Source organism: Anser cygnoides, chromosome 1, assembly GCF_040182565.1.
Source record: "Anser cygnoides isolate HZ-2024a breed goose chromosome 1, Taihu_goose_T2T_genome, whole genome shotgun sequence".
NCBI lineage: Eukaryota > Metazoa > Chordata > Aves > Anseriformes > Anatidae > Anser > Anser cygnoides.
The window spans coordinates 117,101,224-117,125,084 of NC_089873.1; the positions used below are offsets into that span (position 1 = coordinate 117,101,224).

General features: G+C 41.9%; 1 protein-coding gene across 3 annotated transcripts; it reads left to right on the forward strand.

Annotated features, from left to right (window-relative positions):
* The first annotated feature begins 2,524 nt into the window (after window positions 1-2,524).
* LOC106036132 (interferon-induced GTP-binding protein Mx) lies at window positions 2,525-23,278 on the forward strand. Of its 3 annotated transcripts, none has more exons than XM_048071481.2 (14): window positions 2,525-2,652; window positions 5,847-6,168; window positions 7,692-7,887; window positions 9,302-9,439; window positions 10,693-10,847; window positions 12,463-12,601; window positions 13,103-13,301; window positions 14,743-14,821; window positions 15,731-15,853; window positions 16,580-16,721; window positions 17,397-17,555; window positions 18,353-18,429; window positions 20,164-20,403; window positions 22,516-23,278. In XM_048071481.2, exons 2-14 carry the CDS (start codon window positions 5,938-5,940, stop codon window positions 22,747-22,749), a joined length of 2,112 nt encoding a protein of 703 aa, XP_047927438.2. In that variant the 5' UTR covers window positions 2,525-2,652; window positions 5,847-5,937; the 3' UTR covers window positions 22,750-23,278. The 3 variants fall into 3 exon arrangements, with proteins under 3 accessions (XP_047927438.2, XP_013036839.3, XP_047927439.2); XM_013181385.3 differs by having other exon boundaries at window positions 2,606-2,748; XM_048071482.2 differs by having other exon boundaries at window positions 2,606-2,748; window positions 7,695-7,887.
* Window positions 23,279-23,861: the final 583 nt, after the last annotated feature.

Here is a 23,861-nt window from a genome sequence, read left to right on the forward strand (position 1 = left end):
AGGACCATGTACCTGCAAGTGGCTGTGGTATATGAGGTACAGTCTCGGAGCACATCTGCTGGCTTTCTCTTGCTCCAAAGCAATCCAGAAAGGATGCTCCAAGTCTCCTCTGTGACATGAGGCAAAATGCAATAGCTGGGGACAACCCTGAAATTTGCTTCAAAAGCATGTAATGGAGATGAAGTAAAATGCACCCTTATACAAAACTGTGCTGCCTCCACAAGCCACATTACTGCAAGAAACTTAGGGTGAAAGGCCGAAAAAATGAATTCTTATCGTCTCTAGGAAAAGCAATACAAGCAAGGCTTTTAGCATTGAGCTTTTGTCCGTTTCCAGTCCATGCAATTGCTGGGAAAGCCAGGTCCTCTTCTACTCTGAGGGGTCTCCAGCTGTTGATGATTTCAATGCACGGCCAGGTTATCTTCTCTCATTCACCTCCCTAGATAGGTCAAATCTGCCATGGGGTGATATCTTCTACTTCTTCAATGCCAAATAACCTTGCTCTGGAACACCGCACTTACTGAATAACCGGAGGTACTTTGTCAAAGAAGTGAAGGAAAAATTCCCTGCTGCTTCCTGTTATGTGGACCAAAGTGTGGCCCACTCAAAGTGTGAGCACTCCTTTTCCACATATTTCTTACAGAGCACATCAGCGGGGAAGCACCACCTCCCTCAGCTGCCAAGGCTGGATTTACCTGCATTAGGGATGCAGTAAAATTGAGGAAATGGAGGCTTCCTCACTCTGCTCAGCAGAGGGTAGGAGAAACCTGGAGAAGCAGAGATGATGTGCTTCACCCTCTAGTCTCTCCTGGGCATTGTGGCATAATGAAGTGGGGCCATCTCCTCTCTCAAAACAAGGTTACAGAAGTGTCTGCCCTTTCTCTTCCAGGACATGTGCCTTGACCAGCAGCTCTACCCTCTGTTAATAGCCTCCTGCTTGGATGGGACACTAAGTTGCCCATGGTGGGCAACACAGCAAGATGATTTGCCAGCAAATGGCTCTTATTTAGGAGGTACAGTGACATAGCTGCTCTCTTCACTGGCTTTCCCTACAGCTGCTGCTCACAGGCTTAAACATTGTGTGATTCAGCAAGGATCAGTGCATACTTTTACAGTATGTCCCATTTTTCTCTTCATCAAAATTATTTCCAAACATACTCTATACAGCTGAGATTTGAATGAAATTCAGTTTAATCTATTTTTATACATCCTTTATTGTGTTGTCTTAATCCGTAGAATTGTACTGCCAGTGGGACATGCTGGTATAAGTCATTACATAAACATAAAACCTGTTTTCAATGCATTATTTCCCAGTGGGTTTTCCAGTGGGTTAAAGATGTTATTACGCTGATTCACGAGAAAATAGGAGAACCTAAATCTCTACAATAGGAGAAAGGAGAACCCTGGCCTGTACCTGCAAAGCAAGCTGCAGAATCCTTCTGGTGCTGCTCAGAGCTCCTCTCTGAAACATACAGAGGATTGAACAAAACCCTTTAACCAAGACAACCCCATCGGCAATGCTCAAAATTAATAAGCCAGTTGGTGCATGTGGGAGCCCATTCCCTTGCAGGTCTGTCTCCTGCATACCTAAGGGCATGATGACCAGTGCCAGAAGGAGGCCAGGACCGGCCGCAGCCCTGATAGTGGTGACCAGCGGGTGGGACAGGGAGGGACAGGGAGGGAGGAAGATGGGCTGGCTCTGAAAGTGCAACAGTGCCATTTCTGGTCAGTCTAGCCTGCAGGGGACATTAGGGCAGTTTGAGAATCACTTTAAAAAAAAAAATGGAATCGAGAGTGGCTGATAAAGACAGCAGTCAGAAACGGAGGAAGTGAGAAATAGCAGAGAAAGCTGATTTTGCCTAACAGCTCAGAACCCATAAAACATCAAAAATGGGGGCAGGAGGGTGAAGACAGCAGAAGAGGGAGCATCCTGACCCAATAACCCTGAGAAACAGTGCAGAAGCACTGGAGACTTCACCTGCCCTGCAGTGGTGCGCAGCCCCGAGAAGTGCCTGGCAGCAGTGGCTCAGCCCTGCCAGCCTGACCGGGCCGGAGGGGCTGGCATGGAGGTGCCAAAAGCACACACACACACACACAGCCGTCCTGCTGTTTGTACAAATTGGGGTGCTGGGTAGCAGCAAGAAATCAATTTCTTTGATTTTTTTCCCCACCCCAGTAAACAACAAATTCCTCCCCTGATCCTTTTCCTTACACACCAGCCAACTCTCTTCCTGATGTTTTGCAGAGACCAGAAACAAAACTCCCTGTTTTCCCCTGCAGTGGGACCAGTGGGCAAATGGCAGAGGAGCCAAGCAATATTGTTGGTGAGCAACAGAGGTGCAGAGTGGCCGCTTTGATGAGCCAGCCTTTTGGGCGGAAGCAAGGGGCTGTTGCTTGCCGGCACAGGGGAAAGGCACAGGATGAGGAGGCAGTTTCATTTCTGGCCTCTACAAAGCACCGGGAAGAAAGTTGGCTCTGGTATAAAAAGGAAAAAGACATCACGTTCCTATTTCCAAAGCTGTCAGGAGGGAGCACCAGTTTCGTTTCTCCCAACTGTTGTCACAGTGTGTAGGTGGAGCCTGTACATAGAAAAGCACCCAAAGCAATTGAGAACAGTTCTGTTTCACCTTGCTGCCAGACAGACACTGTGAGGTACAACTTTACCTTCTTTTAAAAATAACCACGTGATTTTTAATTGTTGTCTTTATTGCTTTAACAGTTGGTGAGAAGGCTGCATAAGAATCTAAAGTAAGTGTGATTAAAAATTAGGTTGTCGGGAGAGGAATTTGTTGGTTTCTGGGGTGGGGAAAAATTAATGAAATTAGTAGTTCTGCCAACCTATAGTCATATTATAAAAAGCACAGGTTAAAACAAAAAATACTCGGTTTGGCTTAACTCTCTTTAAAAGAAGACAACTGAAAGATGGCATTTAAATTGGAATACACTCCTTAAAATATGTAATGTGGGGAGGCAGTGCTCAGTAGCATGGTCTAGCCAGCGGTTTGTGTGTATAGCATTGTGAGCATTTCATTGTTTTCTTGTTTTCTGAGAAGACAGAATTAAAAAACACACAACCCAAAGGGCTGTGCAGATAGCACATCTATCCTGTGGTCAGGCAGAAGTCTGTGCGCTCCTCTGGCAGGACACAAACTGGATAAATTTTGCTTCAGAAGAGAGGAGGGAGGTTGCAGGCTCAGCACCGCGGTTTGCATTTTGGATTCAGTGATGGGTTTTGTGACTTCTTCTGGAGATGTAGAGCCAGGACTGTCAGAGGAAAGTGAAGCAACTCGTCTCCAGGCTGGCAATTTGTGCCGCCCTCACTGGGTCATCCTGCCCAAAAGAGCTTCCTGTGGTGCAGGAGGACCTTGCTGGCACGAAAGCAGGCAAACGCTTTAAGTTTGAGGAAACCAGTATCGTACCAATGCCATGGCAGTTTTGGTGTCAACAGGGTGTTGTTTGACTTGTGCAATCGTTACGTGTCCTTCAGGTGCCAGGTTTTGCCTGTTGACTCTGGCCAGCTTCAGAAGGGTGCTTTAACCATTGCAGCTGTTTAGCTCCTGGCTCTCTTATGTATGTGGTCAGAAACAGCCCTTGCACTAAAACATTTCAAAGTTGTCACTGTGTTTTCAGAGTCCCTAGTATTCCCAGGTGCCACAAGTTTATCTTCCAGGAGCCTTCTTTTTCTTTTGTTTCCTGGTGGTCTCACTTCACCACTTCTGCATCTCATCCTAGTCACTATAAAGCTTGCTGCATAGCCACTGTCTGAAGGAACTACATCCATGTCTGTGAGGCCACATGCTAATAGTAGTACAAGAACAGCTCTCAACTCAGCACAATGAATATAAATAACAATGTAAAAGTGATGGACAATTGTTCCTGGGTAATATTTATGTTAAAACCAAAACGTGTAGAATACGTTCATTCCACTGAATTGAAAGGAGGGTGGAGAATGAGAGAGAGGGGCGCTAGAAGGGATTACTGTCAGAAACAGTATCATCAGTACTTTATTTTCCATGGCAATAGATAAACACAAAAGAATCTGGTTGCCTATGTGGGAATAAAAATGTTGTTTTTTCAGAGTTACACTGTTTAAAGGTAAGGAATGGGGTATTGAGATATGCTTGCAGTGATAAGAAAACTTAGCATGCGACCTTGTAAAATGCAGACAACCAGACTCCTTAGAAAAATTAGGTGAAAATCATGGTGTTAAGTCAAGTCAGGTAAGTGAAGAAACATTACCACTTCAAACAGTAAAAAAAGTCAAAAGAAATTTGAAATTTAACAGGCCAGCAACTGAAGGCCATGCATCGTCTGTGAACCTGGATTGCCCACTCAGTGGGGAAACAGGGGAGGGTCCTGGCATCAAAAAGTATATAAATTGTGTTTTGGAACCAGTAGGTGCGCTCCTGCTTGTGGGACGCCCGCCACTGCAATCGCGAATAAATTACTACTTCACTGAGATCCTCGCCTGAGCCTAGGTTATTGGCTACGGAGTGTTTCTCACACCTGTGAATGGGGAATGTTGGTTGCAGATAAGGCTCTGAGTCATCATTCAAGGAAAAAAAATCTTAAAATTCATTAATAGATCAAGTTCATAGTGAAACGAGAGTGAAAGGGAAAGTGTGGAAAAAGGTGAGGAAACTGAGAAATGAATACCTATATGGAAATGAAAGTAGTTCTGTTGTCTTTTATTGTTGATAAAAAAAATCAAGCTTTTTCCTCATAGACATTTATTTTGTATGTTGATTAAAGGAGACAGGAATATTTAAAAATGTACTGTTTTATTAAAAAGAGACTGAATAGCAATTAAGGAAGTAATTTGTTTGTTTTTAAACTTTTTATGCATTGGAAAAATAGCTTATGTTGTGTCTAATCTTCCTGTTTTGACGTCTGCTAAAAAGACAAAACCTGTATGCTTAATTCAACTAAAAACATCAAAGAACAGGAGTTATTTCAAGAAAAAAAAAATGAGTTTTTTATCATTCATAATTTCAAAAATTCATCATTTTCCCAAATGTTCAGTATAAGCAGATTTTGGGAAAGACAGGGAGGTTAAAAAAGTAGTTTAAAAAAAATAATGCTTTTTTGTTTGTTTGTTCTGTTTGTTTCTTTAAATCATTCTCTCTGGAAATCACTTTCGCTGGAATATGCCTCATCCCTGGCATTCATTTTCCCTGGAATATGGGAATATGCTCCCAGTTTCTTCAGTCAATAGTAGACTGTTCCCAGTCGGCAGAGACAAAGCACCAGGGACTGACCCCAGCCCCAATTCCCTGTTCCCCTGCACTGCCTGGGGGGAGGACGTAAAAGAGGGTGGACGGATGGAAGGTGGTTTTGGTTTGCTTTTAGTTTCTCACTGCTCTAGTCTGATAGTGATAGGCAGTAAGTTATACTGATCTCCCTATGCTGAGTCTGTTTTGCCCGTGACAGTAGTTGGTGAGTGATTTCCCTGTCCTTGTTTCAACCCATGAGGTTTTTTCCATTGTGTTTTCTCCCCCGTTTTCTTGAGGAGACTGAGAGAGGATGTTGTGGAGTTTAGCTAGCCATAAGTGTGAAACCACCACCTCCCCCCCCCAAAAAAAACAAATAATAATAATAATATTCTTGTTTATCCTGTAACAACTTTTTTTTTTAAAAAAAAAAAAAAAAAAAGAAAGAAAAATGGCCTAAGTGAGGTAGGGAGAAGTGTTTCAACTCCGGAGATCAATTTTAGTGATTTGAAAAGAATTCTGCCACTTAATCTCTGCTACGGGTTTGAACCAGTAGGTAAATGCAATGCTTTGATTTTCTGTGCTGTGGTTTCTGTTGCAAGTTGGAGTGACTCAGTGCCCCATGTTTGATTTTAGAAGCTGTACAGAAGAGTGGTTGGAGCTGATAAGAATCACTACTCAGCGTAACACAGACAAGCCACATAGCAAGCCAGAAGACCAGTGGAACATGTACCACAGAAGTCCCAAGTTCAAAGCAGTGGCCAAAAGACACAGTCCAATCCTGATGAAAGATGGTTTTCCGTCACTTTCTTTACCAGTATGTGTAGATGCTTCTGGAGTGCCGCTGCCACCAGATTTGGATGATCAAATAGATTTTCCTGTGACAGAGCAGACTACCAGAGAGTCTCAACAGGAGCAGAAGGTGTCCATGAAGCTGCACGAAGGAGAACAGGACATGGTAAGGCAAGCAGCAGGGAACAGCACAGATCTTCTCATGCTCGCCCCTGCGCTCCACTTTGTGCTCCAAATGAATTCTTCTGTTCCTTCAGGCACTTGTTCGGCCTAAGCAGTGGAGAACTTCAGAGATCAAGGCCAAGCACTCATTTGTGTAGCTGGGAAGGTGTGTGCCTACCATTAATCGGAAGGCATAAATAGTGCAGTTGTGGTAAAAAGCATGGCAGAGTCATAGCAGCCAATTTAATGTGTGAGATACATCTGTTTCATTAGGAACAATTAGCAAGCGTTAAATGGGAATCCTGAAATCTGAGATACTCTTTATTTGAGGCTCTGCAACCTTCAACAGAAATATAAAGTAATATTAAAAATAATCTGTTGTATATATAACACTGGAAAATATTTTTTAAGTCTTTTTTTTTTTTTTTTAATTAATGGGGTTCCTTGAGAATGGCTGGGATTTACTAGCCAGCAAACACTGTAATGAAGATAATGGGGAAGGGTTAACAATAGGGTTTTTTAATTCCTGCAGCTAGGGACGTGTATCCCCTTTCTTATCTTGAAAGAAAAATCTGCTTTCTGATTACATCTGACAGATATTTTCAGAGGTGGCTTTCTTATAAAAAAAAGTGATGGTGGTGGCCCATTAGGGTCTGTAAAATACTGATATTCTCAAAATTGCATTTCTGGAGATGGCCAACTGGAATATGGTGAGAGGAATTGAGAGAAGGCACCAGGATGATCTTTATACCCTTAAATAGACATCTTTAACCGGCTGGTGGACCACCTGGGTAAAGGGTTGGAAATTACTCAGTGTGGTTTCATGAAAATGAAGAGCATGTGTATAATACCTTGCAGTTAGTATTTAATAATAATAATAGTAGTAATAGTAATAATAGTAATAGTAATAACAATAATTCATTTAAAATAAATCACTAATTCATTCCATATCTTCACCTGAAATGAAGCAAAAGGAGAAGAGATATCATGAGATTTTAGCCACCTACTAAGAACACCATAGCAGAATGATTTGGTGCTTGCTCAACAACTAAACCTCCAAACTTCAAAACAAAGATTCTATAATCTTCTCTGTACTAAATTGTTTTATTACTGTGACCAGTCTGTATTTGCATATATATCCTTCAATACATCTGTAGATGGGTGGAAGAAAATGTCAGTTATTAAAAAAAAAAAAAAAAAAAGCACATTTAATGTTGAGATCTCCTTTCACTTTTCACCTTTCAGGACAGCTTACAACATTTTTTATTTTTACCAAGGTTATTTCAGTCACTGAGCCAACCTCAACTGATTTAGCTATATTTACAGACATCCATTTATAGCATGGAGGTGCAAGGATGCATGGTGATACAAAGTACAGCCAGAAGATAGTACATAAGGTCTACTAGAGAATGATGAACTGGAAAAGGTGCCAAGAAGGATGTTGGGGTTTTATTTATTTTGTTTTGTGGAAATAGTTTATTTTAAAATTATAGAAAATTCATAAGATCATTGTAAGTTTAACTCCAGCAGGCAGCAGAACACACCTTGTACAATCAGTATGAGGAAAAGATCCGGCCTTGCATTGATCTCATTGACAGCCTGAGAGCACTTGGAATAGAAAAAGACCTGTCATTGCCTGCAATTGCAGTGATTGGAGACCAAAGCTCTGGGAAAAGCTCCATCCTAGAAGCCCTGTCTGGTGTTTCTCTTCCTAGGGGCAACGGTAAGAAATCACCTTCTCAGGGTCTCACCTGAATTTCACTCTGATGAGGTGAAAGGTTTTTTGTTGGTGGTGGTTTTTCCTAGTATCTGGGAGTAGATAACACCATGACTGAGGCTATATCTGAATGATGAGACTCCAGGGGCTTTCTCAGCTCTGGTTTCCAGTTGAAGAAATGGATGTGAAGGTGGGGCACTGTAGTGTTACCCAAAGAGGTTGCATGGTTTGGGTGGTCAAGGAAGCAGGAATAAGAAGCATGTAGTGTAGCATACTTGTGTCCAGGTCGGGAGCCCGCAGCACAAGAAGGATGTAGATCTGTTAGAGGAGGGCCACAAAGATGATTAAGGATCTGGAGCACCTCTCCTATGAAGAAAGGCTGGGAGAGCTGGGGATGTTCAACCTAAAGAAGAGAAGGCTCTGGGGGACCTCATTGCAGCTTTTCAGTACTTAAAGGGGTCTTATAAAAAGGATGGAGAAGGACTCTTTACTTGGGAAGATAATGATAGGACAAGGGGGGAAGGTTTTACACTAAAAGAGGGGAAATTTAAAGTGGAGGTTAGGAGGAAATTCTTCACTCAGAGGGGTGGTGAGACACTGGAGCAAGTTGCCCAGAGAGGTTGTGGATGCCCCATCCCTGGAGGTGTTCAAGACTTCACGAGACCCTTGGCAACCTGATCTAGTGGGTGGCATCCTGCCTATGGCAGGTGATTTGGAACCAGATGATCTTTGTGGTCCCTTCCAGCCCAAGCCATTCTATGATTCTATGATACTTGCCTGAAAATGTAGACAGGCTGAAAGGCAGCAGCATCAGCTAACCATGTGCATTTTCCAGCAAAGAGTGACTAGTTTTGAAATTTGCCTCTGTTTTTTGTTTGTTTGTTTGTTGGACCAAGATTTTCCTGAAGAAAAGATCTTTTTCTTACAAAGATCTTTGCTTATTAGCATACGGATATCAGAGAAGATAATTGGAAGAGTTCATTTGCAGCTCAGGAAGATTCACTTTCCAGCTTCATATGTGTGTGTGCATCTACGTGCATGTATATACACACACATGGGTTCTGCGAGTCCTGTATTGGCTGGCAATACCTGAGCACATCTAGGCTTTCAGGGTGGACTTGAGGAAAAGGTTTTATTTCATAAGATGTAGGTGCAGCGTCAAAACAGGTCGTGCAGAGAGGAACAAATCTCCATCCTTGTAGTTTGCAAGGCAAGACTTGGCTGGCCAAGCCATGTTTGACATCACATAGTGCTGGTGACACCAAGCAGGAAGTCAGATGAGTGTCCTTTGGCCATGTCCCTTGAAACTTTTCGGTACATCTCTCTGAAATATTAGGCAATGCTGTGCGCACACACACTTTCTGTCTCTCATGTATGACAACTGCTAACGGCATTACCTCTGTCTTTGGCATCACTATAGGTATTGTTACTCGATGTCCCCTGGAACTTAAACTGAAAAAAATACCCACTTCACAGCAATGGAAAGGGAAAATTTCTTACCGCAATATCAGTATAGAGCTGCAGCATGCATCGGAGGTGGAGAGTGCAATAAGTGATGGTGAGTTGTAGCATATTGCCCTGATCTGACTTGCTCAATCTCCTTTGAAGCCTTGCTCCCTGTTTCCTAGGCTGAGCTGAAGTCTGTGGACTAACACAGGGATCATAGCTGCTAAGAGCTGAATTCAAAGCAGAAGAAGGTGGGGTAGTGCAATATAGGCCAAGGAAGTTGTGCTACTTATTGCTTCAGTGATGAAGATGATCCATGATGTCTGATAAAAGCTCAGGCCATGTCCTCACATAGCTGCCATTTGCCCAGTTTGGGGAGTGTGTCTGTCAAGCTTGAAACATGAGAAACCCTAAATGGTTTGTGTTATCACCTCAAAAACTTGAAGAATGCTTGTGGTGTCTGTGTCTGGAAATCCAATGATTTTGGAGAAAGTTAAAAGATGACAGAGTGGAGGGCATACAGAGCTTCCATCAGTTAGTGTGACTACAGCCTCAGGTGCTGCCTTTCCCATGTCACATCTTTACTTTTATTCTATTTCCTGTGGTAAAAGAAAACACTTTCCTTACCTAAAGGGTAGTAAGCTCTTGCCCTAAGTGTGAGAGTGAGATTGTTCGTATTTCCTTAAATAGGACAGCTCCACAATGTTGTTATTCACTGCAATGTTTCATTAGTTTTTCAATATGTTATTTGGAGATTTTCAATATGTCCTTCAAAAACTGCAAGGTAAAGTGGTATGATTTGAACAAGCTAATTACAGAGCTGAAAATCTTTAATGAGCATGGTCACAGTGTCTCCCTGCTCCTCAGTGCTGCTCACAGTCCATCATTGCTTTATAAGATCTGGGACAAAATGCCTGGCCTCTCAACCTCACTATCAATGTGTGAAGAATATAGAATAATACCTATTGATCTTTTAAGGCAACCAAGGATTAATGTCTACAAAGTATCTTGATGTTGAGGAATAATTTCCGCAACTGAATAATACCTTATCCTATCACTTTTGTTATTGATTATTTATGTGTATTTTGTCTTCGTATGTTGCAGTCCACAAGCATATGCTCTGTGAAATACTGCAGTTCCCATTCCAAAAGGACTCCACATAGTCCATAATAATTTCCTTGGATCTTTGCAGAAATAGATTTACATTCATGGCTGCATCTAAAAAAAAAAAATAATCATGCCTAAAATAACTAGTTGCCTAGGTGGTAGTACATACTTTCTGAGGCCATCATATTCTCACTTCATCTTCACTGCGATGCATCATTTGAAGCCTGTATTCATTGCTTTGCTCTTTTCCCCTTGCAGCCCAGGATGTTGTGGCTGGTACAAAGCGCAACATTAGTGGAGAACTTATTTCCCTAGAAATCTATTCCCCGGATGTCCCAGACCTGACACTAATTGATCTTCCTGGAATTGCCAGAGTGGCTGTGAGGAATCAGCCACAAGACATTGGAGAACAGGTAAAATACAGTCTCTTATGCCAACCTATGGAAAGACTCACTTTTGTAACCTACCTTACATGCAGGTCTCTGCTGCAGGACATTGCAATAATTGTGCTGGGCTTCTGAACTAGAATGATAGCTATGCTAGCAAGCAGCCAGGCCTGGTTTTCAGCAAAGCAGTGCTAATATGAACAGCAATGACCAGGATCCACCCCAGGTGCCTGCCAGGGCAGCACAGAACATCCCAGCTACACAGACCTAGGCAGGCAGTCTCTGAACACAGCGCTGCCTCTGTGCCCCTGGGCTAGACTGCAGGCTGGAGGATAGATGCATCCCAAGAGGGTTGTGTCTTCCCAGTGCTGGGGAAATACTTGGTGAATGTGTCTGAGTTCTCCTATGTTATTCCAGAGCAAGAAGGCAGATCAGCCCTCTTACTGGCTTGGTGTACTGTCATTCCTTGCTTACAACACACATCAGAAGGGTACTCGTGCTCATTGTTCTCATTGCCTACCAGATCAGAAGAGACCCTTTCTGAAGTATAAAGAATATGCATTAACGTGGAGGATATCTCTATGCTTCCCCTGGCGGCTTTTTGAGGAAATGCTGGGGAACACAAAACTCCAGGAGACGGGGTCAGCTGTGAGGGTGTTGTGCAGGAGCTGACTATGTTGTTTCTCCTAAAATACCTTTACGCAGGAATTTGGAATAAAAGTAGAACAAATTAAACTAGACATATCGACATTAAAAGTGAGACGTGGTTGAATAGTCTGGTCTTCTTTCTCTGGGAAAGTGTAATTTCATTTTACAATTAGACAGTAACCTTTCTACTGTATTCAGAAGAAAGCGGCAGGTTTGATGTGGCACTGCCCCATTGTACCCAGCTGCCTGCATGCTTCAGACATATAGCACTTACATGTCTGTGCTATAGCACTTCATCATGTCAGAAATTGGGATGAATGGGGATTAGAGAAGAGAGACACCTTTCCCAAAACTCAGAATAAAGAGTTAAATTGCTTCAGTATAAGCTCAGTAGAGCTGTGTGTGCCTTTTAAAATACAACACAAACTCTGAGAAACTCATTTGCTTTGGCATTGAAACATAGAAACGATACCAACTAGATGTCATGAGAGATGGTTTTTCACAAATCATCCACAGAAAGGTAAGCCAAAGATATTTTCTCTCCTTTCAGAGATACAAATTTCATGTCAGCATAATGACTTCCTTTCATTCTATGAGTGTGTAACTAGTCATCACAACTCGTTTTTCTTATGTCAGATTATTTATGAAATATCATTAGTACTTCCTTATTGAAAGATGATATGTATGAGTTTAAATTTTACATAGTATGAGGGGTTAAATTTTCCCTAGTTTACATATTTTTTTCAGGACAGGTCTAACAATAATCTGCTCTCATTCACATTAGATGTTTTTATTTATCTTTACGTAGGAAAACAGGCTGCATTCTTCTCTTGACACATTTCCATGTTATCCTTTAGTATTTAATAGCATCCTCAGTGTATGTGACATTTCGTGTCATCAGACAGTGAGGTGGCTTGTATTGCTAGAAATGTTCATATCCTACATGCAAGCATTTTATTTCACTGAACTTCATTACTACTGTATTACATTTCAGATCAAAATGCTAATTAAAAAAATTATTAGCAGCAAAGAGACAATCAATTTGGTAGTGGTGCCATGTAATGTGGATATTGCAACAACAGAAGCACTAAAAATGGCTCAAGAGGTGGACCCTAAGGGAGAAAGGACACTTGGTAAGATATTTTTTTAAGCTGCAAGTATGAATCTTTTACTTCCATGAAGGTCAAATGTTTTGCACTGCACACCAGAACTACAAAGTTCTAGTTCAAAGCTTGTAGGAGGCAAATAAATAAATAAATAAATAATGCCTACATAAACTGTTTACAAAGCTGGAGTAGTTCTAAAAATACCTCAGTAGAGAGGTATTCCCACTGGCATTCCCACTGCGAATAATTGGAAATTGACAATCTCAGAGGTACTTGCGAGAAAACCTTGCTGCTCCCTGTTAAAAAGGTTTGCAAGGCAATAGGCGTGGTGGGAACCCTACTATAGAGCAAGTTTTACAGTGCAAGGTCCAGGAGCTGAGAGCTTTCTAGAAGAGAAAATGAAACGAAGAGCAGCTGCTTTGTAAAATGCTGCGGGGAACGTTTCCACTCTGACAGCTAGATGTCCTACTGCACCTCTTCCACTGTCAACTTCTGCACCTGACTAACTCTCTTTGGGTAACTTCACAGGGATCCTCACAAAACCTGATCTGGTGGACATAGGAACTGAAGAGTCCATCATTAGCATAGTACAAAATGAGGTCATCCCCCTTAGAAAAGGCTACATGATTGTGAAGTGTCGTGGGCAACGGGACATCCACAACAAACTGACCTTGGCTTCTGCCATCCAGCAGGAGAGACAATTCTTCAAGACTCACAAATACTTCAGGTACTTCTCATATAAAGGACCTAACCCAAAGCATATTAAAGTCACTTCAAAGCTTCCTGTTGACATGTTGAAATTTAAATTAAACTTAAAACCAGAAATGAATTATATTCACTATTTCTCATTGTCCATGTAGTATTCCTTTCTAGTAAGCCAGAATAATTTTACATGGCAAATACTCTTTTAAAATATATTTTTGTTGCGAGTTTGATTTGTAACTCTCCTTGACTCTGACTTCATGAGAGGAAGTTTGGCTGGGAAGTTGCCAAGCAGTAAAGGACCTGGGGGTATTGGTCAACAGCCGGCTGAATATGAGCCAGCAGTGTGCTCATGTGGCCAAGAAGGCCAACAGCATCCTGGCCTGTACCAGAAATAGCATGGCCAGCAGGACCAGGGAGGTGATTGTCCCCTTGTACTTGGTTCTGGTGAGGCCACACCTCGAGTACTGTGTTCAGTTTGGGGCGCCTCATTACAGGAAGGACATCGAGGTGCTGGTACACAACCAGAGAAGGGCAACAAAGCTGGTGAAGGGATGAGAATGCAATTGTTACGAGAAGAGACAGAGGGAACTGGAGTTGGTTAGTTATGAGAAGAGGAGGCTGAGGGGAGACCTCATTGCTCTCCACAACTACTGAAGAGAGGTCGCAGCAAGGAGGCTGTGTATTTTGTGAACTTTTCCCAGGTGACAAGTGAAAGGACGCGAGGAAATGACCTCAAATTGTGCCAGGGGATGTTTAGGTTGGATATCAGAAAGAATATCTTCACAGAGAGGTTGGCTGCCCAGGGAAGTGTAGAAGCCCCCATCCTGGAGATATTTAAGAAATGTGTGGATGTGGCACTAAGGAGCATGGTTTGGTGATGGGACTCAGTAGACAGGTTGATGGTCGGACTTGATGATCTTGAAGGTCTATTCCAACCCAGATGACTATGATTCTAAGTGCAATTAGCCTCATGAGATCAGAATAGTCCCAAAGAAGCCAAGTTAAGCATCTGAGCACAACCAGTTAAGCACTGAAGTATTTCTGTTCACTGGAAAACACCACAAAATTCAGTATGATAAAAGATAATGCTTGTGCTGATGTTTCCCCAGAAAACGACTCAGCAGCAAATCAATCATTACATGAAGAACAGGTAAAAAGGGTTTTGAACCAGCATACTTCCCACATGAAGAAGTAACAGCAGTACAATAATCTGTTGTTAGAAATGGCCATTTTTAAATTCTTCTCTGTTTCCTTTGGCTCCATTAGCTGCAGTGGCTGTCAAGCAAGTCTTGCAGAAAAGATGTGGAGTCCACAGAGCCCTTTGCTGCTGCTGCATCTGACCTGGCACTCCCCTGAGGGCTTTTTTTTTTTTTTTACTCAGTGTGTGCAGCAGAACATCAGTGCTGCCTCCTTACCCTGTAAACAGGCTCTGTCCCAAACCTCCTTTTCCCCCTTTTTTGCAGCATTCTTCTGGATCAAAACAAGGCTACTATTCCTCATCTGGCAATGAAGCTCACAAATGAACTTGTGGCACATATTATTGTAAGTAACAGAGGTGTCATACTAAGCTATGTGTACCAGTTACTATCTAAAAATACGTCCAACCTTTCCCCCTTTCTTTATATGCATAGATAAGACTTAACTGTCCTTCAATATGGCAATCTGAGAGCAAATTGAGATGAGAGTTAGAGGCAAGGAAAACCATGGTGTGTCCTCAGATTTGCCTTTAACCAAAGGAATGGCAATAGGCAACTCATTTCACCTGTTTGTGTATTATAACCCCTGCCTTTTAAATGGCAGTCATGATACTTTTTTTTGTCTGTAAAGTGTTGATAGGTTGAGCAACAAGTTACTATCAGCTTTCTAAAACACAGTAATTTCTATCAAGTGAAAATGTCTTCAAAACCTCAATTAAGATCTAATTATTTTATGATACTAGTAAACTAATATATTATTTTATTATTTTATAGAAATATATCCAAAATAATATAAGTTGCTCCATGAAGGGAAATGCTAAAATACAGGAATCATCTAAACTCAGCCCTGAAGGAGAAAAAAAATCTGTATTTATGTAAACTTACATTAAAAAAGCAATCAAACAGACCTGTCCAGCCATGTATTTGTCAGGAACAGAAGGATCAGCACATTCCCATCACAGGCTGCCAGGAGACACTTTTTGGCTCACTGTATGTGAAACCTAGACTGCAGTTCCTGTGCAGTGAGGTCCACCCTGGTATCTCAGGTAGCCCCTGAGATATATAAGGCCACATTTGCACTGTGGTGCTATCCCACCATTACTCTTGGGATGCAGGTGACATGGAGCTCTTTGACTCTCGAGAGCAGCAAAGGTCATGTGCAGGCCTAGGTCACTCCTGCAGCTATTTTGTTTTCCTTCCCAAACCAGATGTGTTCAGCCTACCTAAGAGTCCTTCTTTCCTGTCTACCCTCCAGAAAACTTTGCCTACAATCGAGAACCAAATACGTGAGGTGCTGCAAAAATCAGTGCAGGAACTACAAAAGTACAGACGAGGCACACCCACAATAGAAACAGAAAAGCTGGCTTTCCTCACAGATGTAAGTATCAATATTGATTTAGTTACAGAGTAGAGCAGACCTTTTTAAAGATAGCAAAGCAACAGGATGGACAAGAGAGCTTCTTGGATCTGTCACTGCGAGGTTTTGAGAGTTACCTAGGCAGACCTCTGGCAGGAATACATCATACCTGCAAAAATTTTGGACTACAGGACTTCATGTTCCTATCTAGCAATTTCTTTCCCCTCATTATGTGACAAAAGAACTCAACAACAAACTGTTTGATCGGTCAAAATCAAGCATCTCAGAGAAAGAAAATCTACACTCTTGTCTGCCCAGCTCCCTGAAACTCTCTGAAGAGTTTCCATTGTTTACAGCACTCATAAGAATAAATGCCTTCCTGATATCAATATGGTTTGCAAGTCCATCTGACTGTCTCCTCTCAGGGAGCTCATCTGTTGCAATAAGCTTTTGGTTGGCCAGCAGAGAGGCTTGCTCAGGCTCAACAGCCTTCAAAGGCTGGTCCATTACAATTTAGTAAATGGTTCTAAGAATTCACAGGGAAAAAAAAAATAATAATAATTAAAAAAAAAAAAAAAAGAGCTAAGAGCATAAAAATTGTAAGGAAGGAATATTTTCAATGAATCCTATCTCATCATCACAATAGCATATTTACCTAACAAATATAAGTTAGTCTGAAGAAATGAAACTTTAGTAAATTGTTTTTGTTTTGTTTATTGTTTTGTTTTGTTTTTAAATTCATTACAGTTGATCAAACTATTTAATCAAGATGTCTCTCGAGTGATACGTGGAGAGGAACACTTGCTTGGAAATGAAAACAGACTTTTTGCAAAACTCCGCAAAGAATTTCAAACATGGGGAATAATTCTCATGGAAAATGCTGCCAAGGGTAAGTATAGGAAACCATCATTTACACCTTATTTGAGAGAAGCTAGGAGCATTTATCTGCTGTTATGCCAGGCAAGTTATGCTTTGATTCTTAGGAACAGAGACCCAGCTTGTGTAAACTGCTGTCTTTACAGAGATTCTGAGCCTCTCTTTTCTCAGCAGAGCAATAAAAGCAAGACTGTGGACCCTGGCAGAGAATTGGGTGCTGATTCTCTGAACCATTCTTCTCAATAACAGCAAAACCAACAATAATAATATTTATACTATGTAATGAATTGGTTTTGTTGGTATTGTTGTTGGTATTATTCACGTTTTGTAATTTTAGTCTTTTTTGCTGTGGTTTAGTTTTGAACTCAGCAGTGACTGGTACTGGCCAATATTGTGAGGGTAGCAGTTCCAGGAAGAACAGGTATTTCTGAGCCCTCTCACTTCTGAATTGCTTTCTGTCTGCTGGATGCTTGATCCAGTGGGTGAGATGGCTCATTCACTGAGCACTGAGAGCCAGCTCCATTCTGCAGTAACCATGTTGCTTGAAAGATGGGCTCAGTAGCTGTTATTCGCACGAGCATTTTCAAAGACAAGAAAGAGACTTTCTTTAAGAAATTTAAGAGAATTTCTTTAATCAGAAATTTATGCAGTGACTTAGTAGTAAAGCAATGTTATCTTAATATTACAGTTCAAAAAAGCATACCCAGTAAAATGTGGAAATATGAAGACCAGTACCGCGGACGGGAGTTTCCAGGCTTTATCAACTACAGGACATTTGAGGACATTATAAAAGAGCACATCCTAGACCTAGAGGAGCCAGCTATTGTGATACTGAACAACGTGATCCGTATGTCTTACAGGCCACATGAGGCCATCACATGGGTGACGCTGGTGTGCCTGATAATTTTTTTTTCCAGGATAAGCTGAAATGAATCTCATTCAACCTGTGGGATTGCTCCTTGTCTAGAGCTGAGACCTCAAATCTCTGCACATGCTCTTCAGAATTTGTTAACACACTTCCCAGTGGCTGGGAATGGGGAGTTAGTTAACTATAATAGATAACACTGTAATGAAGTGGTGCAGTGGAAGTACCTGGTGCCAGCCAAGCTGGTTGGTATTCCCAGGTGCAGGGAGTGGCATGCACAAAACCCAAACCAAGATCCCAGCTTCTTTGCCAGTTCTTTGCGTGTTATATAAATTAAACAGCGACTGCTGGGAGTGGGGGAAAGGGATTAAAGTATCCAGTAAAAAACACCAAAGGAAAAAGTATGTCACAGTTCCCATGTTTGCCTTAGAAGGCAGCTTTGGCACCTGTGCCAGACTCAGTGCTTCCCTGGGGAGGCCACTCTGGGATGTGCTTACATGGCCAAGTGATAGCCCACCTGGTCAAACACAGCTGCAAGTACATAAATTGCTTTATCAAAGAAATCTCAGCAATATTCAATTTCTGACAAGATAAGTGGTTACAGGAGGTCTTTAATGGCTCATGCTCTTCAACCTAGAAATCTAAATTCCCATTTGTCTGTATTAGTTATAAGGGCATACTGCAGGAAGCAAGCAGTTTTCCCAAGCCTCGTATTGACAATAGCTTTAAAAACTTATTTGCTTACCTGACTTTATTTTGTCTGTCTGTTCTTCCCTTAGGACTGGTTGAAGAGAAATTTCTGGAGCTCACTAACAAGCATTTTGCTAATTTTCAAAATTTAAATAGAGCTGCTCAGGTGAGGAACTAGCTATAACCTGAGGTGGGGGTTGGTTTATTCTCCCACATGCCTGGTGACAGGACGAGGGGGAATGGGCTAAAGTTGCGCCAGGGGAGGTTTAGGTTGGATATTAGGAAGAACTTCTTTACCGAAAGGGTTGTTAGGCATTGGAATGGGCTGCCCAGGGAAGTGGTTGAGTCACCATCCCTGGAGGTCTTTAAGAGACGTTTAGATGTAGAGCTCAGTGATATGGTTTAGCGGAGGACTTGATAGTGTTTGGTCAGAGGTTGGACTAGGTGATCTTGGAGGTCTCTTCCAACCTAGATGATTCTGTGATTCTGTGATAATTCAAGAGCAAAATAGAATGTAATTTGTAAACACACCCATGCTTATGGTACCTATCCCGTTGTTTTACCTTTATGCAACCATGCAATTTCATGACAGTCTATGATTTGTATAAAGTAAGTAAGAAATTGAAAATGAGCACATGTTTGTAATGACACTAATGAAAGTGCATTTTGCCTTTCTGTACAACTTTGACAAGATCTAAAATATACATCCATTCTGGTCACATTCTTGATGCACACAACACTGTGCAAAGAAAACTTGGTGTGGCTGCCTTGAAAAGTCTATCATTAATTTCAGTTTTAAATTCTGCAATGATTTCTAAGCATGTGGGTAGTCTCTGAGCACTGAGGGGTGCTTTTTGCTTTCTGAAAGGCAAGCCAGAGTGTTAGCCAGGGCAGGCTCCTCACCTTTGACAAAAAGGAGCAGTGGCAGACAAGCCAAAAATCATTTAACCATGAAAGCCAGTATACTCCTATTCACAGTTTGGAGGCTTCCAGGTTTTGGGGTGGAGTTAAATGACATTGATGTCCTCGAAGACCTTTTCTGTGAAAGAGCTTTGAGGAAGAGGTGAGAAGCATTGCAGGCCAGCCAGAAAGCAGAGCCCACTCACATGGCACAATGCTTAAAGGGAAACTCAAAGGCAAATGTGAGTGAAACAGGTGGTTTGCTATGTGACTTGCATGACCAAATCCTACCAAAGTCCCAGGTCAACCAGACAGCAAGCAAATAAGCTATTACAGCCAATCACAGAGGTGTTTTGGGTGAATCTTTAGGCACAGCACCATCAGAGAAATGAAGGAGGAGGTGTTGGTAGACTGGAAAAAAAAAAAAAAAAGACTTTATTCTGATGCAGGGATGCTAAGGTAGCATTTTAGGAGACCTTAAGGATGACTGAGGGGAATTTGTTGCCCCTGCAGAGAGCAAGGAGGTAGACAAGGTTGGTTTGCTGACAACAGATAGAAAACAGCAGTTTTTGAGAACAGTGGGAGGGAAAATGGATTTCACTTCAGTGCCTGCTATCATGGCTTACTGCAAGAGGGAGAAGCAATTGAAATGCATGCAAAAGCATCCAAAAGGCATGCAAAAAAAAGAGGGCAGGCTGAACTGATTTCTGGCATTTGCTGCTTGTTCCCACCAATCTTGGGATTTTCTCTCAGGGTCCAAGCACCAGGGTATGACTGAACCCCCTCCTGTTTAATGGATGGACCAAATGCTACCTGCTCCTGCTCTTTCTGCAGTGGCAGAGGAACCTGTAGCTAGAGCATTACTGCATGCACCAAGAGCCAGCCTGGGATTAGCCAGCATTGCAGTGAGGTGTGGAATACCACGTCCTCCTCACCTTGCCCCAAGAACACTGCTAAGCATCTCTGAACTCTTTTTTTTTTTTTTTTTTTTTTTCCCTAGACCAGAATTGATGTCATTAGAGATATACAAGCAATGAATGCTGAAAATCACATCCGGAACCAGTTTAAAATGGAGAGAATCGTATACTGCCAGGATAACATTTACTTGGATGATTTAAACTCCACCAAGGCAGAAATACTCGGCAAAGACAGCGGGAAGGAGATCAGTTTTGGATCTGTTTCAAATCAGAATGCCATCTTCATCCAGGAAATGATTTCTCACACGAAGGCCTATTTTACTGTGAGTTTACAGCCTACAAGCCAGCACAGCAATGCTCTCTGCCTGGTTTTCCTATGGGGACAAGTGCTGGGGGGATGGAAGGACTGTTACTTACCTGGTTTAGGGGAGAGGAGAAGATGGGGAAGAGCCCTTAGCCCTGTAATGAAAAGTTATTGATACTCAGATGATGGCAAGCCTCGTACTCCAGTAAAGGAGCTTTGATCATGCAATCTGCTACCTCCAGAAAGTGGCTGCTGTGGCTTCCAGTCGGGTACTAACTCATGGGGCAGGAGGAGTGGTAATCAGATGTTTGGTTAAAATGAATTTGGCTCTATATAGAGATCAGCTGAATACAACACATTGCAGATAGCTCAGCAGAAGTTAGGTGAAGACAAACGGGATGCTTTAATAAAGGAACATTTCAGAGCAAGAGAGCAAAGAGAACGCATAGTATCAGAAGGTGCTTTTGGTCTCTGTTTCATAGAACTCCCTCAGAAAGCACCAATTAAATATTAATAATGCAGTAACTTAGGTAGTGGTTCACCTTGAATTTCAATAGCAAGGTTTTGACAAATTCCTACAATTAAACGTTCAGGCTACTCTTCCAGATTTTCATACTGAGAGGGAGAGAAAGCCATCAGTTTTAATGGAGCAAGAGGTAAAGGCAGAATTGCATAAGCTTCTTCCCTCCAGCCCCACAATACCCTCTGCTATACCACAAAGTCTTGAGTTGTACATTTTTGTAAATGCCCTAAGCAGCCTTTTCAACAATAACCAATGGGTGCCAGGGCATCACATGTCCATGCAACTTATGAGAGGCCAAATATATGAGACGAAATGAGGTGAAAGCTCTTAAGTGTCTATGGCCTTCACAAAGAGCAAGCATGAACCCATGTCACCTATGGCAGGTCTGCCAGAGTTCTGGGTAGAGCTCTGCTGCAGAAAAGCACACATTTTTAAAGTATCTACACCCCCCAACAATAGTCAGCGGTGCCTGGAGGATACATAGGCTTAGTAAGTTTCTTGCTGACTCAGCTGAACTGCTCCTTATTACTAGATCTCTGCAAACTAGTAAGAGAAACTAAATATCTATTCGTCAGTATTTTTCAGCATAAGCATGATCCCATCCTTGTAAATCAAAGATTTGCAGCTGCCGAGCTCCAAAGATATCTGAAAGCAGAAAAACCTTAGACTTTCATGGAGATGGTGCCCTAAACCCTTTAAGGCCTCCAAATCAAATGTGCCTCTGCCTGGTCTTCTTACTGGTGTTTTCAAGCCACATGCCACAAAAAGAAAGGCAGATCTGTCATTTGTGGCCAGCCAGTCACCCTTACATGCTCCCCTGCCAACAGGAGGACTGGGTTCAGTTCCCTCCCAGCCTCCGAGAGGTTTTGCACCTCCCATCACCCAAGAGCACCAGCTAAGCCCCCATGGCCTGAGGACATCTCTATGGAAAGGGCCTCACAATCTCTTCTAGGACAATCTGTTTCCATTTGCATAGATAAACCAGGCCAGAGAGTTGTTCAGGTTATGTAGAAAATTCTTATAGTTTTTTTTTTTACAATAGATGTAATGTACTTGCAGCCCAGTCTCACTGTTGCTGAAGATGCTTTCCCTTAAGGCTAAAGTTTACTCCAAACCTGTCATACTCAAAGGACAATCACATTGAAACCCCATCTAAATATAGAAATTTTCTACCTTTTGGGGGGAACAAAAGAAGCACAATTTAATTTCCAGTACCATAACAGATTGGCGGTGTTCAGAGAACACGTTTGATACCAGAAATTGTTGACAAGTTTTATTCGTGGCTATGTCCTAGCATAAATCTTAAAAATGATAGCTGATAGAGCTAAGTAGGGAATGAAATACCTTGGCTTTAGTTCACAGGGAAAAAAAAAAAAGAACAGCTGATATTCCCATAAATTTTAACTTTTAGATTTTTAGGCATGAAAGAGACTAACAGGAAACATTTTTTAGTTCCTAGAAGCACTCACTTCTTGAACAGTAACTCAATAAACTCAATATAATGTTTTAAAACGTGCTGTCACTTATTAGATTACCTATACCCCCCCCCCCCTTTTTTTCTCTTTTTGGGAGACAAATCTTGTAACTTCTTTTTTTTCCTCCTTGCAGGGAGCAAGTAAACGCCTCTCCAATCAGATTCCTCTGATCATCCTGTCTGCTGTCCTTCATGACTTTGGAGACAACTTGCAGACCTCAATGTTGCATCTTTTGCAAGAAAGGGAACAATTAAACATTTTACTTCAAGAGGACAGTGAAGCTGCTAGAATTAGGAATTACCTCAGTGGCCGAGTTAATCGTCTCAGCAAAGCCTACCAGTGCCTGAAGACCTTTAGCTGTCTGTAGATTTCTTCACTTTTCAGACATTTTTCTACTTTTGTTTTCTAGCATTACTGATGTAAAATCCTCTAAAATATAACATCAGCACTGACCTTTACTGCCAGTTTCTCAAATTTTCAAGAGTGGTCAATTCTGTCTTATTTTCCATAGTCACACAAACACCTACTCTTGTTTAAAATGCTCCATTAGGAGAGATGTGGTTAAACGAATGTTATCCCATTTCTAAATGTTCATTTTATAAACTTTGCCTACTGTGCATCATTGAAATATTTTTTAAAGAAAAGCTTGAGCTCCAAGTTCGGTGGGTCTGGTGTTTTATTTGCTGGTGTTGTTACACTTACTGCCCATCCCTAGTGTTCCTCTGCTTCGCTCTGTGTTTGTGCTGGTTGTTGTATTTCCTGCCCTTGCCTGAAAGATGCCTGTGCAAGGTGTCATCACTGTTAAATCTCATCCCAGCAGGTAGAGATGGTGCTCACAGTGAGTATGAAACAGTTCCAGCCTAAAGGGAAATAAAGTTAACTACATCTGATAAGTATATCCCCAGGATGATGTTAGGTGTGCTGCTCCTTTTTCAGATCTCTGAGTTGTAGAGAAACCGTCAACGCTCCTTTCTTTTGGATGCCTGGCGCCATGGCTGAAATTTTGGGTCCAATGGAGGATTCACTGGACAGCTGGATTTGGATGTCCATAACGGATTAAACCACCCAGGACACTGAACATTGGAAGGATGTCTCAGCATGGGGGTTGGTACCTGTCATCTTACCCTCCAAAGGGTGAGGAAAACCTTTCCAAAAGCTGTCTTTCGTTTCATGGAAGCCAGTACAAAATGTAACGCTGCACTGTATTTGTGATATCTTTCACCTGGAGGATTTATTTTGTGGGCAATGCTGTGCTACTGGCTGCATAGAGCTAAAAAACACGTGCCTATGACAGTTTGTCATGAAAGGATTTTCAAGATGGTTATAAGCGAAGCCTTCTCTTCACAACACTGCAGCAGCGGATGGCTGACTTTTGCAGCACAGCACTCAGTGGAGCATACAGCTTTTACAACCCTGTTCAGCACTATTGACAGTTTTCCACATTTGCTACTGTAGACTTGCAATACTGCAGTCCACGAG